This window comes from Podarcis erhardii (genome assembly GCF_964252035.2).
Source record: "Podarcis erhardii genome assembly, chromosome: 3".
Taxonomy (NCBI): Eukaryota; Metazoa; Chordata; class Lepidosauria; order Squamata; family Lacertidae; genus Podarcis; species Podarcis erhardii.
Window position 1 is genome coordinate 23,419,305 of NC_138507.1, and position 19,470 is coordinate 23,438,774.

Consider the following 19,470-nt stretch of genomic DNA (forward strand, 5'->3'; position numbering starts at 1 on the left):
TAGGGTTGCCACTACTTAGGTTTGAACCATACATTAGTAGTTGCCAGTTTGGAGGAAATGGATGTCTTCAAAATTATTTGTTAGAAATTACAATTTCAAAATCTGTGTTTTTTGCATATATGTTACTATAAAATGTTGTTGTTAAAAATTTATGGCTACAATCCTAAACACTTTAACTCGTGAGCAATCCTATTGAATTGACTCATTTCTGAGGAGAAGACATGCAAAAGATTGTGCTATAAACTGACTCCCTTGATTTCTGTGTTGCATATCTGATCTATATAAATTCACAAAAACTCCATTTGCGCTGTAATCTTCTGTGCAAATTATTTTCAAAGCCCAACACTACAAAAAGTAAGGGCATGAAAGGCAAGCCACCCAATATTATGGGGCGATCATTATGCGTTATTACTGCAAAATAGGAGATAGACTTCTGCAAAATGCTTTCTCATTTCTCCCATTCACTTACTCAACAAGCACAGCATGTCACTTAGTTCCCTATTTCATTTAACTTAATTACTAAGCAGAATACTAAGATAAAAAGTGTACTCTCATAGCCGCCATTAACTGTAGTGTATATTATTTAATTCTGACGTCTTGCTTTTTATCTCTGCAGATCCCTCTGTTCCTTAATGCTTTTCAGAAATGGTGTCATAATGAAAGGGTTTTTCCCCCTCTCTTTTTTTGGCCTGCCTTAATTCACAAGAGATATTGTCCTCATGTATTAAAGCACACTGGGCAGAATGCCCTAGACTGAAATAAGAAGCTGTGCAATAATGCATAATGAATGATGTTGAGGCCCTGAGGTTGCAGTGGCTCCATGGGTGGCCAAAACAGTTTTACATGTCCCTAAACAGGTACACATATCTGCTTGCTATAGAAACTCATTAAGTCCCATCAGAATAATAAGGGTTTCAGGAAAGTTCTCTTTGTTTTGCCCACCCACCCCTTTTGTTAATACCCAGAGAGAAACGTTACTTAAAGCATTGATCAAAATGACATACAAACACATGTAACAATGTCCTGACAGATACTGTTTCACCTCTGTCCCAAAAAGCATTTTTAGAAAGGTGTGGAGGTAAAGAAGAGAATGTAAAGGAGAAGGAGAAGTTCCGCCGTGCACTGTTGTACAAACAGAGCTGCAGTTTGGATACAGCCCAGTAAAACTAGATAAACACAATAATATGAACGCAACCATGGCAAAACTCAACAGTAGCTAAAATATCAAGGTGGGCTCAGAAGTTTGGTTTTGAAAAGAAGTGTCTCTCATTGACCTTCTGAAGGCGGCCAGTGAAAGAGCCGCACAGATCTCCTGCTGGGAGGGAGTTCTAGAAGTGAGAGCTTTTGCAGAGAATGACCTCTCATGCATCAGTTCAGGAGTACCTGAAGTGTCTCCGTGGAAGATTTTGGGACAGGGTTATATGGAGGACAGTGGTCCTCCAGGTTACCAGGTCTGCACCTATTTATAGATCAAAAACAACACTTTGAATTGCACTGAAGAAACAAGCAGGCATGGATGGATCTAATCCCATTCTAAAGCCATCTAAACTTTAGATGCACATCCTGTGCAGCAAAATCCATACATTAATTATGTGCTATGTGAAGAGGTACTTTCATTGTTCTTAAATTCTTGCCAATCAATTACACTGGATGACCCCAGTGCTAGTATAAAGAGAGAGGAGATAAATATTTTCCCTCTTTCTATACACCATGAATCATTGCATAAGTCCTTCCTATGCCCCCCTTAAGTCTCATCCCCCCCCAACCTAAACTAAAGGCTTTAGCCTGACATCCTTAGGAAAGTACACCTACCACTTGCTCATTTTGATTGCCCCTTCCACTGTTATTTCTGCATTTGAAAAGTATGACTAAAATGAATCCAAAATTGGATCAGGATTGATGTTTATTGTGGATTATGTAAAATTCGGGGTGGGGGGGGGAGCATTTTGTGTTGCTTTTTTCTTACTGTAATAATCACATTTTCTCCAGTAAAAAGAAAAAGAAAACTTTTTAAAAATGGTTAAGCTGTAAGGTTGTCAAACAATAGAGAAGAATCAAAGCTGTAAGAACTTAAGCACAGCTGGTACAGCTTTGAATTCCCTGTAGGTGAATAGATTCATGCCGTTACTGTAACAGCTTTATCAGTAGAAAGGTAATCACTTCATTTCTGTTGGGAAAAGGACATTAGAGACATCATGAAAAAGCCATGGAAGATACAGCCATAATGAGGTACAGCAATAGCTGGGTAATCGATGTCTGGGCCAGCGGCCAATGTTTAAAGGAGCCATAAAAGATGTCCAAGGAGAAAGTAGCAAATATATCTCCCCTGTATCATTATTCATATGTCTTCTGTTTACTACTAATCACCTTCCATCTCCCACCTCCTGCCACCTTGCATAAAAAAATCACCATGATCACAAGAAATGTTGGAAGCAGATAAACCGTGTCAGTGTGTGAAAAACATGAAGTTGGCTCTTTGACTTTCCCTTAAATAGGTTTTTATGTGTGTGTGTTTTTTTAAAAAATTAAGGTGCTGCCAGATGTCAAGGAATACTGCCCAAATAAAAATAAAAATCAAGCATGGAGTTTTATTCTTTTTCACTTGCTGCTTGTGAACCTGTTCTTTGGCTTAAATTGGAATCTTAAATACCAATGCATGTCTGTAGTTCCAGATGGGCCTGTGTTAAGAGGAGCATTCATAAATCACTCTGTTCTCAGATATCCCAATCACTTCAATGGGACTTTTGGTAATAAAAGCACTTTCAAGAGCTGCTATCAGAATTCTGCCTGCAGCGTTCCAACCACAAGATAGCAAAATAACACTGATCCTCTACCACACTTTCATTCTGTAAAAATACAAGTTGTGTCAAGGAATCTGTTGATCATGTTCCAAAATACTTTCGCCAACAAGCACTTGATTTTCTTAAAGAATTGAACAAGGGTGAACAGGGCTTTAAGGTGCAGGGATTGAAAAAGAGGTATTCTGATGTTGTGTTGGCAGAACTTGTAAGGTATTTTTTCTGGGGAGGGAGAAAGTTTTGGTGCTGAAGATTGCCTTCCAAATTATCAGAAGTCCCCCTCCCCCAGAAAACCTGAAAAAAACCATTACAAATATATGTGATATTGGAGTCAAATGAATTGTCTGCATGTATATACTGTATATGTCCATGTGCGAGTGTGGGTGTGAATGATTCATAGGCAAATGGGTAGTGTAGGTTACGTATTACTTTTAGTTGTAATAGTCATAGCCATAATATTAAGGCTCTTGCGTTGTAGGTGGTGTTTTCAGCACAAGGCCAAGGGTCGGGAGAGAGCCAGCAGTAAATCGCATTGTGCAAGTAGCAGTTAACTCTTTATTAGCAAGAATATGATCTGCACACTTTGCAGAGTGTCAAGCCTAAAGAGCACTCCAGCTCATCCCTGGTAGGTCTTGCCCCATGGATCGGTTGCTCAAATTGAAAGTTGCCACCTGCCAACAGCTGTCTTAAGTCCCCTCCTCTCCATGCCCCCCCCAGGCAATCAGAGACTGTGTCTGTGTGAAGCCAACCTTTCTTCTGGTTCTGAGAGACGAGGTGGGGATGAGAGCTTGTAGCAGCAGGAGGGGGAGACATCCAAGCCTCTTCACCAGCCTGACCTATCTCTCCTCTGCTGCAGCTTCTGCCTTTGATTCTGCACTTCTCTCTGCCACAGACTCTTCCAGCTCACTAAGCCCTGTTACCTCTTCAGCTTCCAGCACCACCTCTTCCCAGTCCTCTCTCTCTGACCACTCATAGTCCCACCAACACTCCCTGGGCTTTGAACCTTCTTCCCTTGGGAATTTCCCTGTTGGTTCCTCCCACCATTCCTCTGTGTTCTACCAGTGCATGACACCAAGTTAGCAAGCATAGCAAGATCATATCCATGTAATGGTAGAAAGAATGAATCCAGAAAAATGGTTAATTTCAATCAGTAAAATAAAATAAATAGCAGATACGTTGTGGCTTATTGTTAGAGAATCAGATCAGAAAGCATTAATTAAAGTATTCATTATCTTGGTATTGTCTTTTAAAGCTGTTCTATCTTCTCTCATTAGACTTCAGAAGCCCTGCCTGCTTATCTCACTGTGCTCCTAATCACTTGGTGAAACAGGTGCTACTTGGCTTAAATAGCAGGCACCAGTTGTGATGATGAGAGACCTTCTAGAAGTATGTAGGTTTCAGCCAAATTGACTCTTGCCATCTTGTTGGGCAGACTTATGTGACAGATGGTTTTAGAATAATACTGAGGAAAATGTGGAGTGTGGGTTTGATGGCCATGATGCTTAAAAATAGCTATGGAAGCCTAATATAAGAGCAGTTTTGCCAAACAGAAACAATAGAAGAATTTCAGTTTGTATTTGGGTAGAGCTCAAATTCCAGTATGGAGTGTGCTTTTGCTTTTCAGTTGGTGACTTTAGTTTTAAACTATGCGAATGTTACAAGTGTGTACCTGGACTCACATGTATGCATCCAGCACTCCTGTATTTTCATATACACACTGCTGAGAGGTTTAGGATCTTTTGCTGGAAGTATGACCTGCACTTGTTGTGGAATTTTGTTAGCCCTTTAGCGCCGGGAGCAGGAAAGTATATCTGTTCTTAAAGAGAATCAGAAGTGTACTGAGTCCTGAGAGCACTGGGTAAGTGCTGCCTTGTTGGAGCTAGAAGAGCAAGCTAACAACTGGAGAGTCTGGGGTTTAAATCATATTCTTAGCTAATGCCACCTAGTAGGAAAAAAAGGACTTTGAGATGAGCAATTCCTATAATTCCCCCAGAGTTCTTTTCCATTTCTTACCTTGCCCATCCTAGTGAGAAAAGGACCAAGAACTGGTCACCTTGTTTCCTTCGCAAAAGGAGGAAAGACTTTAATAGTGAGCCATTATCTGAATCTGGCCACCTCCGTCTGCTATCTGCCTTCAAATCACAATTGTGTAGATGAATCCCACTGGAGTTGGGTATCCTGTACTTGGCAACTAAATTTGCATGTGATAATCTTAAAGTCAGATGTGGAGGAGCTCAGGATATGCCTCAGTGCCTTTCAGAAGGTGGTGGTGGTTCCATGTATGTGTGTCATTTCATGAGCATTTTTAGTCACAGTGAATTTCATATTGCCTGAATAGGGCTCATGTTTTCATTACATCCCACCTGCTTACCCATCAAACTCAGTATAACTTAATTTTGAGTAGACATCTACTCAAATATTGTGCTCTAAGTGGTTAAAGACCACTCGGGTATCCCATTTTTTATTATTCTTTGATACCTTGCAAAGTTAAGTGTAGGTTTGCATTTCAAGTTAGTTTTCTTCTGTTGTATTGCAGTCTTTTACCACTTAAAAGCTATATGCAGCTAGAATAACAATATAAATTAATGATATTAGTGAGAGTGCATATTGGCCCCCTCCTTTAGGGGTCTCCAAGGTACAGAGCCCTTCTGTTTCATTCTGTGAGGTAAAACTGAGTAAACAACTATTTTGCAGCAAACACAAATGTGATTTTTGTATAGCTCAAAAGTGATTCAGGGTATAAAAGCTTGGTAACCAAGCTTTATACAGTACTCTTTAGGTCAGACAGATTGATTGTTAGGGTGAAAACTAAGCTCTGTATCAGACTAACAGAGCACACAGCTTTATAATGGAACATACGATGAAGAATTTTCATATGCATATAAAGCCATATTTCATTATATTTCTTCAGCTGAATTAAGGCTGGGTTTTGTCTTTCTCAAAGAGCTAGCTTGCTGTAGTGGTTAGAATATCAGACTAGAACAGGGGAGAACCGAGGTTGACATCACCGCTTGGCCATGAACCTCACGGGGTGACCTTCAGCCACACAGTCTCCCTCAGCTTGACCTAGTGTTTTGTGGAAGTACCTCACAGTGCATGCCAATAAATAAATGAAAGTAATATTGGCATTAATGAAAAACCAGTGGGGGTGGGGAGCTGCAACATTATATATCAGCAAGATGGGACCAGCATTACCAAACCCTCATCCCCTTTTCCTTTTTCATTGTAATTTAGAAACGAAATATCTACCTTGCTTGTGGTTGTCCCTGACTGTGCTTCTGATAAGTAAGGATCCAGCAAGTTTTCTAATGTATTAGGGGTAATGTAAGTGGAATGTCTAATGCATATAACAGCTAACTGTTATGCAGGTTAATATTCATCAAATAGCCTGTATTTGATGAATATCTTAAGATACATAAGGGATAGTGACGACTTGGAACTGGGTGCAGAGAATGCAGCTGAATGAGACAAACTGAGGGAACCCTGAGGAAGTACCATCTACCTTGGACTTGCCAATAAAAAGCAAGTCTAGAGTGAGAGACTAGGGTGATGTCTGCTGTTTCCAGGATCTCTTCTTGTGCGGTTTTTGTGGTGAGCTGAGAGTTTGTTTGGACCCTGAGGTGAGAACCCGGAGAGGGAGGGGGGAAAATAAATTGAGGTTGGTTTATATATTTTAGTAGCTTTGTATTAATGTAATTTTTTTTTATGTTTAACTGCGTATTTTTGTAATATTTTAAGTACACCATTTAATATATATTTTTAAATATATTAAGCATTATAGAAATTAAATAATTTTTAAAAATAATAATAAAAACCCCCTAAAAATACATTTCTTCATATTGCATTACCTACAACTCATACAACTGGCAACAGTTGCTTATTTTGTCCTTGATAGAGGCATCAGTTGAGATTCCTTTTCACTTTCCTTTCTCTGTGGAATCCTTGTGAAGGCCTGACTTAAGTCTGCAGCTGGTTTGGAAAGTATATTCTTTGAAAGCGAGAATTAAATCTGATCAATTTGAAAGCTGTGAAATATCTAATCAAACAGAGTGGATTTTATGGAGGGTTTATCCCTTGGAAATATCCTTTCTAGTGTCATGCAGAACTGGAGCATGTAAGAGGTACTTTACTCCCTCCAGTCAAGCAAAATACAGTATCGTAGTAGAAAGTGCCCTTTAAGACCCAATAACTGCTTTCAGCACATTGTAAACCCTGGGAGTAAGAATACTTAAATTGGTGCTGATCTGAAGAATATGAATTCTTTGCCCTTTCAGAGAGGGTGGAGGTTCAAAATTGGCCCCAAAATTTTGGACTCGGGGCAAATTCCTTTAATGTGTGTGTACCAGTGGCTGGCCATTTGAAATGAGGTGTGCTGCGTCTTTCCTAGGGACATTGTTTGGAGCAGGGCATGGGGGGAGACCCTGTTGGTGCTGATAAATATCATGAAACTTCCACATTTGATTCAGTGATGACATTTCTGTGTAAGCTGTTGCAAATCTTACTCAGTGTGTGTGCAGTTGACTATGACATAACTGGGTGCAGTTGTATGCAAAACTTTTTATGGGAGCCAGCCAAAAGGGCAGTAGTGAATGTGGCAAGTGAAACAAGTGCTTTGGAGATAACAGTTACTTTTGGACAAACGTCTAGTGCAAATGTGACTTGAGGAGTATTCTGTTATTAAGATCTATTGACTGCAAGGAATAGAAAATGGAGAGAATACATCTGACTGAACGGACAAGCAGTTTCATTCCTTCTGCTCCCACTCTTTAATGCAAAATAATGACCTATTCAGGTTGATGCCATGTTCTTAATTTGTCATTCATTTAACTGCATGTGGCTTCTAGATGCAAATTTCACAAACTGGTCTTGTGTCCTGGTGTAATATGACAACTTAGTTTTTCAACACTTGTCTTCCTCGATTTGTACTCAGCTGTGCAAAGTTATTTTCTTTCATGTTGATAATTTATCAATACAATCAGCTATAATCCATGAGGTTAGTCACTAGTAAATGTGTTTAGAATTTCAGCTTTGATTGTTTTATTGTAGGGGTAAATGTAAGACAAATCAATGTTGTGCATGCATCCTAAGTTTTATTGAGATTGCTTAGGGATTTTATCAATAGATCTGCACCCCTGTAAGTGTGCATGGTTGAGCAAAGATAAACATAGTTCTCACATTTTACAGAGAACACCATGGACATATAGAGCAGATAGGCTATATATCTGCGAATGGTGAAATGGCACTGATTGATGGGTGGGAATTTTGGGTGGGAGAAAGGAACTGAGATGGCAAAAGTCTTAGCTTGCAAGATTTCACCTTACCAATATTCTTTCATGTGTCCATACAATCACAGCAGCTTTTCACCTCAATGATTCACATTCAGTAGCGTCCTCAAATAAGAGCTGCAAGCGTTCATGGGTGAAATGAAGCTCTGTAGGAAGCAAGGGAGCATTCGTGTGAGGCAGCCTTGCTGTGAGTTCTGGTGGGCCTGTTCCCCGCCTGGCAAGCCTTTTTCACCTTCTGCTGCTCCAGAGAAGCGGACACGGAGCAATGGATCCAAACTACAAGAAAGAAGATTCCACCTAAACATTAGGAAGAACTTCCTGACAGTAAGAGCTGTTCGACAGTGGAATTTGCTGCCAAGGAGTGTGGTGGAGTCTCCTTCTTTGGAGGTCTTTAAGCAGAGGCTTGACAACCATATGTCAGGAGTGCTCTGATGGTGTTTCCTGCTTGGCAGGGGGTTGAACTCGATGGCCCTTGTGGTCTCTTCCAACTCTATGATTCTATGATTCTATGACCTAGTCTGGGAAGGCAGGACCCTGGCTCACTCTTGCAACCGAAAGCTGAACACGTGGCTGTTCAAAGTACAAAGGGTGGCCAAACAGATTCTTGGGCTGGGGTATGGTTTAGGGTTTTTTGTTGGTGGGGGCCTTCTGTTGCTGTTTTAATTGCCCTCTTTAAAATGTTTTAAATTGCTTTTGAACAGCTTTTAACTTACGTGTTTTTAAATTTGGGGTTTTTGTTGTTTTAAAAGTAAGTGACGTAGTTTGTGCCTGGGAAGAGAGGAGCTGGGGGGAGCAGGGTTGACCCCAATTGCAGTGGTTCTGGGCTAGGGGATGTGTGGGGCTGGGGCAGGCTAGATAAGGGACACATGGCACAGGCAGTTAGTGACTGTCATGTGTCAGCCCCTCCTCTGACCTGTAGAGTTCCAGTTGTCCTATATCAGCCAGCTGTCGGGTCTGCAGCTGCTGTTGCTGAATGCCGGGTTGGCTCTGAGTTCTGATTATGAAGGAGGAGGCTGGTCTGTATCACTGAGAGCTGGGTAGGTGAGCATGGTAGAGTTAGCCTCACCCAGCTGTGCCCACCAGTGTGTCCTGTACAGCATCATGGAAGAGTGGAGGGTTGGGGACGGGGGAGTTGCTGTAGTCTATAGAAATTCCATCTCTTTCTCCAGGCTCTCTGTCCAGTTATGGGGCATGGGGATCTAGAGTGGTTTGTTGGTTTGGTTTTGCTGCATTTTTGACATTGGCTGCTGTTAGGAAAATTCCTAGGGTTCCTTCCTAGAAGCAGACTTCCGAAAACCTCTGAGGAAAGAGGAGCCGGGTACACAAGGTAGGCTCAACAAAGATTTATTAATCATTAAGACCATGTTGGATGTTCAGCCATGAGGCTATTGCCACAAGCATGGTCTGACCATGGCACAAGCCCTTAGGTTCTTCCTCTATACTCTTCTATCAGGTAAATTCAGTTTCTACTTAGAAATTCCCATTATCACATTAAGGTGTTATCCTCAATCATTCCTTTTCAGCAGGTTTTGGCTTGCATACTCTGTTACCTTTCTCTCCCAAACTTGTCCTTGGCAATCCTTCTTGTTTGTGTTAACTCCTATTTATTTATTTATGCATACATACATACATACATACATACCTACATACATACATACTTTTCAGGTTTATACATTTCACTGATTTTACAATCATTTTGACATTTCAAAACTTGACTTTCCCATCTTTCTGCTGTTTGTTAAATTTATTTTAAATATCTTCTGCATATCTTAATTAATTTAATTTGGTCATTTGTTCATCTTCTTTAAATATATATGAAACTGCAGGTTATTACAATAATCCTGCTAGTGTTTACAGTTTATCTGTAAATATTCAATAAACCATGTCCATTATTTTATAAAAGGTTTGTTAACTTGATTTCTTATTCTTCCGGTAAGTTTCATCATTTCTGCATATTCCATAAGTTTTTGTATCCATTCTTTCTTTGCTGGGACTGCTACTTCTTTCTCGTTTGTGCTGACTCCTTATCATTACATTCCAATATGTTTTCCTCCTCTTGTCTGGCCAGCTATTAATCTCATGTTAAAGAACATAGTTGCTGAGGGCAAGATTCTTGCTGCTTATGGATACTGTTTGGAACAAGCAATTCTAACTCTAAGCATAGACAGCAATTTTGATTTTAACTGTTTCTATAATATCCATATCATTATACATGCCCTATAATCTAATACACATCTTTCTAACATTGTAAATCGGAGACTTTCTTTTTAGTAGGAAACAGTATATAAATAGAATAACCCTAATCAGTTGCTAACTTTTTCCTAGACTTTTAATAGCTGCATGAAAAGAGAAATTCAATAAGCAATAGTTTGCCCAGCATATGGACACAGGAAGTGAAAAACTTTGCCGGCTGCATTTCCTTTTTTCCATACAGTTGGTTGAGGCACAGGAACTCTGTCAGAAAAAAATGGAGGTGGCAGACCTAATTTTATTCATCACAAGAGTTCACCCACATCATTAAAGCACTACATATCAGCCACAGTGTTGATTTACTTTTCTTTGTTACTTCTCCACCTTGTTTTCATGATATTCAATGAGACAGTTCATTTTATGCAGAGCTGGATTTAGTTTGTTATGGGATGTCATGCAGTTGTAGGGAATATAGCATTTCAAAAAGGAGTTTCTGGATGTGACTGTATGTCTCAGGAACACTCTGAACAAGAGAGATTTAAAACTGGAGATGAAAAAATGTATTGTTTTCTTCTATAGATTTTTTTTTAATAGGTATGGTTGTTGCCTGTGTATAACAGGCAGAAATGCTGTGCACCCAATCACAGCACCCAACCTCCACCCTAGTGGGTGAAGACAATTGTGATAGTGTAATGGAATAAACTTGACAAGACGATGATATGGGATTAAATATTGGCCACAACTTTATTGCTTACAGATGTAGGTAGATTTTGGCTTAGGCTTAAGCAGGGTCATGCCTAGGGTACGGACTATGTCAAGACACAGGTCCACTCACGTGGCCCAATCCCAGCCACTGCTGGAAGTCCTATGGCCCATCTGCCCCAGACCTGGCTTCTGGACAGAGGCTTCCACTTAGACCCCTCTAATCGGGTACCCTGTGATGGCATCTGCTAAAAGGTAGGATGATGCACCACTTTACCCCAAACCCTTTAATGGACTAACAGGCATCCCCAAACCTGGCGCTCCAGCTGTTTTGGGACTACAACTCCATCATTCCTAGCTAACAGGACCAGTGGTCAGGGGTGATGGGAATTGTAGTCCCAAAATAGCTGGGGGGCCGAGTTTGGGGATGCCTGGACTAGGATTCCACCCAATGCCCTTTTCACCAAAAGTTGTGACACTTGCTGCGAGGAAGGCAAAATCTCCAAATGGGCCCAATTTGTCTGCAGGCAAATTCCTTCCCGGCTCCGAATACAGCAACCATTGTCAAACCATAGCATATACATGATGCGAAAGGAAGCCAATGAAGGTTAAGACGCAAGTTATACAACAGCAGCATGAAGTGAAGGAGGGACGGAGGGTTGCTCTTTGGTCAACTGCACTGAGTGACCCAGGTGCAGTCGGCTTTTATTCCTAGGCAGTGGACCAGAGTGAAGACTTTCTGACTCCCATCCATCACCCAGGCTCCACCCCCTGCCTGCCCACGATTGGGCAGTTCAAAATTTCAGGCTTGGTGGCTATCCCAACCACCCAAAGCTGCCAAATGGGAAAGGACCCAACCGCTGGTGGTGAAGAAAAGGCTTTCATCCCCGGGGGTCAGAGGGTGGTATGTGGTCAGTGGAGTAAGACTACTTCCCTAAATGTTCCTGGTAAATTAGAGTATTAAAGTGTGTACCTTTTACTGCAACTCATTTGTATATATTCATTTTTCTATCATTATATTTTTACCCCAGAGTGACAAAAACTGTTCAAGAGCTGCTCCCTTGGTTCGTTTCCTGCTAAAACCATCGTTGCATGGGAATACTTTTTGTGCAGCCCTATGTCAGCTTCCACTTAAAGCTGATGAGTCATCAGTGGGAACGGCTGGAGCTAAGGAACAGGAAAGCGGTAGTTAGTCTGTCAGGCGAAGTAACTACACATAGATTGCTAGTGTTTGGTGCTTTACATTTAATGCGTCTCTGTGATGTAAAAGCAGCTCCACCCTATGCTGACAATTGGGTGAAGCCTGTGAATATTCTAAAAATATTCAAAAGAGCCATTGTGGTTTAGTGGTTAAGAGCGATGGACTCGTAATCTGGTGAACCGGGTTCGCTTCCCTGCTTCTCCACATACAGCTGCTGGGTGACCTTGGGCTAGTCACACTTCTCTGAAGTCTCTCAGCCCCACTCACCTCACAGGGTGTTTGTTGTGGAGGAGGAAGGGAAAGGAGATTGTTAGCCGCTTTGAGACTCCTGAAGGGGAGTGAAAGGTGGGATATTGAGTCCAAACTCCTCTTCTTCAAAAAAAGCTGGGTAAGAAAAAACCAAACACCTTTGGAACTTGGCTTGAGAAAAGTAGTTTCGCATCTGACTTTTACTGTACAGTATGTTTATGTCATGTGACAAAGACACATGAGAGCAGAAGCAGCAAAGCAGGCTGGGAAGTGCTGGGACTGCACAATCATTTGGGCCTACTAAAGTTATTCAGGCCTAACTGCTAGGTGTTGAGTCACTCTGACATGTGACTTAGCAGCCAGTTTCACTTTGTGCTCTCTGTAAGATGTCAGTCAGAGTCAGTCTGCCTCAGCTGTGAGCAGAGTCAGTATGTAATCTCAGTCAAACTGTTTGGAACCATGTTGTTTATGAAGAAGTTTATTTTAATTCAGTAAAGCTTTTATTCTTTAAAACTCTGCATTATTAATTTACGCTGCGCGTCACTTTAAGTTAAATGTTGATTTTTAATCCGTATGAAAATATTATTTTGGTGGTTTCTCAATTCTCATGTTGTCATAATTTCTGCCACTTGAAGACAGATACTGCTAAAGGGAAGAAAAGTATTTTGTATAAATACAGAGGGGGGAAATACACACACACACACACACACACACACACACACACACACACACACAATTTCTGATTCACTAGCTGGGAAAGATAGGAGAGAACAGTTTATATTCTGTGCCTTTTTGAATTAATAGCCTAGCCAAGGCAAAGATTTGTGGAGATTTGTATGCTGAAATGTACTGTAATGAATGCAATTTTCAGTTTTATGGGGGAAGTAATACTTGCGGCCAGCAATTTGGCACTTAGAACACGAGCTTTCTATTTGCAGGTACGTAGATTATATTACAGTGACTAACAAAATTGAGATATTAAAGTCTTAAAGCAACACATTTTCAACTTCTGTCATCTTCCCCTTTTCACAAGTGTGCATGTATGTGTCTCTGTGTGTGCATATATGTGTGTGTGTGTGAGAGAGAGAGAGAGAGAGAGATACGCCAAGCCTTTCATCTGTTGCCTGTGAATTGTGATGCCTTTGGAACAGACAGAATTAATTTCTTTTATCTCTTGATTGTACATAACCTGTTTGTCGTCATGCTTCCCCATCACCTCTGCCAACTTGACAAAAACAAACATACCTAGTCATATTGCCTTAGCACATTTTTAAACCTATCACTGCTTTGAAACAAAAACCGTATTTTACACCTACTCTCCCATAAATTCTCAATTCAAATGCTGTCATCTATTATAACCCATGTGGACATTTCTAATTCATTTTGCACAATGAAATCATTCTAAGTTGGTACATGTGGGTACTTGAATCCCTGCCTGATCACCAAGTGTCTTCATGGACACAATAAGGTTTTCAGATCCACCATGATTTGTTGATCTTATTTGCAGGGCAGTGTCAAAACAGTGTTGGGCACATTTAAATCCCATTTGTTTTAAGCAAGAATAGTAATAATTTGATGGAGAATTGTGTTTGTCCTTTTGAGTATTATATGTACAATTTTTCAATTTTGAATTGTGTGGGTTTTGGTTTTTTAAGTATAATATGAACACAAGTCAAAATATCCAGGGCCATGTATCAAAAAATGAGTAGAATGAGAGGTTCCAAGATTGGCTCAAATTCCTACCAAAATTTCCGAATGTCCCCTATGTCTATTGGACTCTTTCTCATCCCATGTTTCGGAAGATCTGAAGTCATCTAAAGTGAGTTCTAATGCTAGTTGGATAGTTGCCTTCCCGAGTGTTTTAAAATATTTTTATTGTATTGTTACTACCCATATTTCTTTGTTTCATTCTTCTCTGCTTTAAACATTAATTGATTTTTCTAAAAACAACAACTGTAATCTTGTTTAAGTATCTTGGCATGAATAGGCAGGATGAAAATTTAGTGACAAGATAAATGGATAGTGAGTCATACCTAGTTTTGCCCCTCCGCTGATGGAATTATCTTTGACCCAACAGAGGCTTGGAAGGGAAGGAAAGTTAATTTTCACAAATCCTCCCCTCCCTTCCGCATCTCACCAGGGCACATGCCATGCTATTCCAAGGGCTTCTCCAACTCTCTGGAGCAAATTTGGGGGGCATAGGGGAATCATTTCCTTTCCCCCCCTCAATGGAAGCCTTTGATGGATTAAAGAGCCTTTTGTAAATGGAGAGATACAATTGTATATAATCCAATATATATTGATCTGATTGAAACCAAGGCAGCTGTCAGCACAGGGATGGCTAGCCAGAGATCACAATTATTTGCACTGGTGAATTTATCAGCAAAACAATGTCCGTTGAAATGCAGTGCCAGAATGGAATCACAGCACTGATGAAGCAGTAAAGTCATCCCTGTTCTAAGTACTTATATATATATTTGGCAGCACATGAAGTTTTCGGACTGATCAAGCAGATGCCAAAAGTCAGGTTCCCATTATTACTTGCCAATTATTCTCAAAAGTAGTGGGGTTTTGTTACTCTGTGATCCAACTCACATCACCACTGGGGACATGGTGACTACTTAATCCAATGTTTACACTGGCTCCCTGCTGTTAGTGAAAAATGTGTGGAAGACCTGAGTCTATACTATGAGAAATGATTCTAAAAAGATGCTCCAATGCATTTTAAACATCTTTGTGAGAGCTTAAAAAAGAAACGAAAGAGAGGGAACTTGAAAGAAGGATGATACAGTAAGTCCATAACTTAGGCACATTTAAGATGTGCACATTTGCTTTGCAAATATAAAAATAAAAGGGGATGGAAAGGGAGGTGTCCATGAAAAAAGACTTTGGCAAAACCTCCTAAATTATTTGTACAGAAACAAAGATGGCTTTCTTAAACCATGCGGTTTAAGCTTGAACCATCAGTTTAGGCCTCTTTACTGGTAATCCTTCATCCCAAGGTGAGGGGTTATGACTTAACTAAACCTAGCAGGACAGTTTCCTCTGTGGTCTTTACCCATTCATGCATTAGAATTACGGTAAGCATGTTGGTTTTATGAAGCTGATTTATCCCACATAAAATTTCTCTCATATATTATCTAGTTGAAATCCCCATGAAAGTTATTAATATCTCCTATATAGCAGGTGGCAAAATGGAGTGTGAGTGATAAACATCTAAAGCAAGATTTGTTTCCTTTGTAATTCCTATGCATTTTTTTAAAAAGGAACAAATAAGTATTTTTTTCTTGCAAAGCAGACAAGTCACAAATTGTATAATCTACCAGCTACCTCTCCCTATTAACCAGGCTAGAATTAATAGAACTTTTAAAAGTGTGCAGGACAAATTTATGTCGGAATGTGCACCAAAACAACAAGCTTCCATAAAAATTGCATGTAGGAGTGGTTATGAAATCGAGCAACTCTATTGCATTTTTTATCCTATATGGATTTTTTGAAAACCTTGTTCTCCTTATCCACTCAGGCATTTTAACGTTACGACTTTACCTCCCTGGTCGTATTTAAAGTATATTGCAAAGACAGTTGCATATTAATCTTCCCAAACTTAACTGTTAATTCTTTTTTTCTGTCTGCTACAGTGAGTCAAGGTGGGGACGCAGTTGCATCAGACACATGTCCTGATCCAGGTGTTCCTGAAAATGGGAAAAGAACAGGCTTGGATTTCCGGTAAGAGTTTTATACGTTTGACTTAAAAAAAGAGGAAAACTTAATGTGAGAAGAGTGTGCTCAACTTGAAGTTAGAATTCCTCATAAAAAGTGCTTGTTCCTGTAGCTTAGTCACAGTAAAATTTGGATGCAGTAACTTGGGGGTTAGGGCACCTCCCCACATGGACTTGCCCCTGGTGGATCTCAAAGTGAACAGGCAATTGCATGTGAGCAAGATCTCCACTGTGCCGTGTTCACATGGGAGATTCTGCGCACAGGCATCTTCCTTGACTTCTCTGTATTGATGCCAGGCTGCAAATATGCTGCAGTCATTTAGAATGTCTCCATACACATGTTTGCTATGCATTTCTCTTAGCCCAAGGGTACTTACATTATGTGGGACGCGGGTGGCGCTGTGGGTCAAACCTCAGTGCCTAGGACTTGCCGATCGTATGTTTGGCGGTTCGAATCCCTGCGGCGGGGTGATCTCCCGTCGTTCGGTCCCAGCTCCTGCCCACCTAGCAGTTCGAAAGCACCCCTAAGTGCAAGTAGATAAATAGGTACCGCTTTATAGCGGGAAAGTAAACGGCGTTTCCGTGTGCTGCGCTGGTGCTGGCTCGCCAGAGCAGCTTCGTCACGCTGGCCACGTGACCCGGAAGTGTCTTCGGACAGCGCTGGCTCCCGGCCTCTTAAGCGAGATGAGCACGCAACCCCAGAGTCGGTCACAACTGGCCCATACGGGCAGGGGTACCTTTACCTTTACCTTTACTTACATTATAATGGTTCTGGTAGCCTACAGATTAGACTATTGCAATTGGCTCTGTATGGCACTTTGCTTGAAGGCAGTCCAGAGGTTGCAACTTGTGCAGAATTCAGCAGCCCAGAGATTGGCTGGGACATTTACCCTGAAACAGCTTCAAGGGTTGCCTGTCTGCTTCCCAGACCTTACTATGAAGGGTGGGTAACAGTTTGGCTGTCTAACCATCTTACAAAAATAGTAGCATGTCCAAAACTGCAACTCTTGGGGCATTGAAGGAATGACAGCTCCTATAACTTTTTCCTAGGGTCAATAATTACATCATAACAATACCTGGATGAATTAAGCTGCATCTGTTGGTGAATAGCGTGTACACAATTCCAGACTGGAATAGTGTCCCGTTAATTATGTCCTATTCAGAGCCATAAGTCAAAGGGTTGGAGGGGGTTGGGAGCATTTGCTTTGCGATGGTTTTATGACTAGATAATAAACGAGTATTATTCTAGAATCCTATATTGCATGCTTTGAACAATATTTTGCATGCCATGATACCCCCTATTAAAATAAAGTGCCTACATTGCTGAACTACATAGGGTGGTGGTGATTCATATAATATCAGATATGCTGCTTTGAAGTATGACATACATAGAAAAGCTGTGCACCTACCAAGGCACTTGCTGCAATTGCCGACTCTGCTATGGGAACATGCATAAAACCCAACAGCCTTAGTAATGGATGTGGAGCAATGTAATAATAATGGCACTGCCAAGCAGGAGAGAAATATTGAATTAGGAACTGGGTCTCAAAATGGTTCTACCTGGGGATTTAAACCAGGGATTGGGAAACTGCGGTCCTCCAAATGTTGCCAGATTCCACCTCCCATCAGCTCCAGACAGCATAGCCAATGGTCAGGGATGATGGAAGTTGAAGTACGAACAGTAGGATCCCCATTCCTGGTTTAAAACATCCCTTTTCCTACATTTAATTTCATTCTGGAAGTCATGGTGGGGGGAATAATCTATTTTATCAAGTCAAAAGTTCTTTCTCTCCCTCTCTTTCTTTTGGAAAACCAGTACAGTGGTATCTCGGGTTAAGAACTTAATTTATTCCGGAAGTCTGTTCTTAACCTGAAATTGTTCTTAACCTGACGTACCACTTTAGCTAATGAGGCCTCCCCCCGCCCCCGCACAATTTCTGTTCTCATCCTAAAGCAAAGTTCTTAACCTGAGGTGATATTTCTGGGTTAGCAGAGTCTGTAACCCGAGGTACCACTGTAATGGTGTATGTAACATTTGTTCTACCTATGTATATTTCTGTAAATTTGGGGAAACTCTTTCAATTTCCTACCTGCATCTTGCCAATTTATTTTGTTGCAATCACAATGCCTCAAAGGCAGATTTGACGAGTTGCAACTTTCTTTATTCATCCTGCTAAGCAGGAAAATAGAACAGTCTTTTTAATCAAACAGTTTTCTTCAAAAAGCTAGAAATCACTCCTTCAGCAGGAAGGGAGAAGAGGTAATTTGGATAAGACGAAATAATTTCATAAGCTGGAAAAAAGGACAGTTTCACCAACAGAGATGTTACCAACTTCTGTAGTGTCTTCCACTTTTCCTATGTATGTGGAGTGTTGGCATATAGGGCAAAGGGAAATTATAAAACCCATATCCTCTTCCCAGGTGCTAAAGATATGTGTTGGAGCAAACCAGTGTGAGAGCAAATGAGAACAGATCACAAATCAATGGCAGAGCACATGGTTTGCATGCAGGAGGTCACAAGTTCAGTTCCTGGCACCCTCAGATCATCTCAGATGATGATAAAGACTTCTGCCTGAGACGCTCTGAGCTGCTGACAAGTTAACAAAAGCAGCACTTAGCCAGCTATCTAAAGCATCTTCATATGTTCCATAGAATTGCTACTGTGCCCTGGAACATAAATAATGAAGGGTTTATATGAGACCTAATTAGCCACCCCACAGGGAAAGCTGCTCCCTGCAGCTGCATCAAGTTCCAGCATCACCTCCTTTAAATGGTTGGACTCGATGGCCCTTGTGGTCTCTTCCAACTCTATGATTCTATGACTCTATGATTCTATGAAATCAGGTTCTACTGAACCACTCTGCCTCATTCCTCCATCAGCTCTTATTCTATAATTCGGTCATTTGCAAGGCTGAAATACTACTTACCTTTGGAGAAGGTTGCCCATTGCATCTCAGCATGGATCCCTGGAAGTAGCCATATTTGGAACAATGTCTTACAAAGAAACACAGGGGATGGTCTTTCATGAGATTGTGATTCTTACCACAGGCAATACCGGAGGACTGGTTGAAGTGAGTGGAACAAGTCAGTATGACTCGGGGTGCTTCCAGGTGGCCTGATTACTCACACAAAATTGTGCTTCTTTCTTACAGTTATCCTGTTGCTTTTCAAGCTACAAAAAGCCCAGTACAAAAATCCAGGGGAAACTGCATCAGAAAGTGCAGAATAACACCTGTGGAGTGGCAATGTCATATAACCTACACATATACATAACAGGATTAATGCTCGATAAGCGCTTACATTGGAAAATGTATATATAAATACAA

The 19,470-nt window shown here is 40.8% G+C and overlaps 1 protein-coding gene across 4 annotated transcripts in view; it reads left to right on the plus strand.

Moving 5' to 3' along the window:
* CSMD1 (CUB and Sushi multiple domains 1) overlaps nucleotides 1-19,470 on the plus strand; it is a 956,661-nt gene that overhangs the window by 646,085 nt on the left and 291,106 nt on the right. For 3 of the 4 annotated variants that reach the window (XM_081856635.1, XM_081856636.1, XM_081856637.1), the window contains one exon: nucleotides 16,064-16,151. In XM_081856635.1, coding sequence (XP_081712761.1) covers nucleotides 16,064-16,151 — 88 coding nt within the window. Of the gene's footprint in view, nucleotides 1-11,832; nucleotides 11,941-16,063; nucleotides 16,152-19,470 lie in introns of those variants that run through there. The other variant, XM_081856638.1, reaches the window with a different exon arrangement.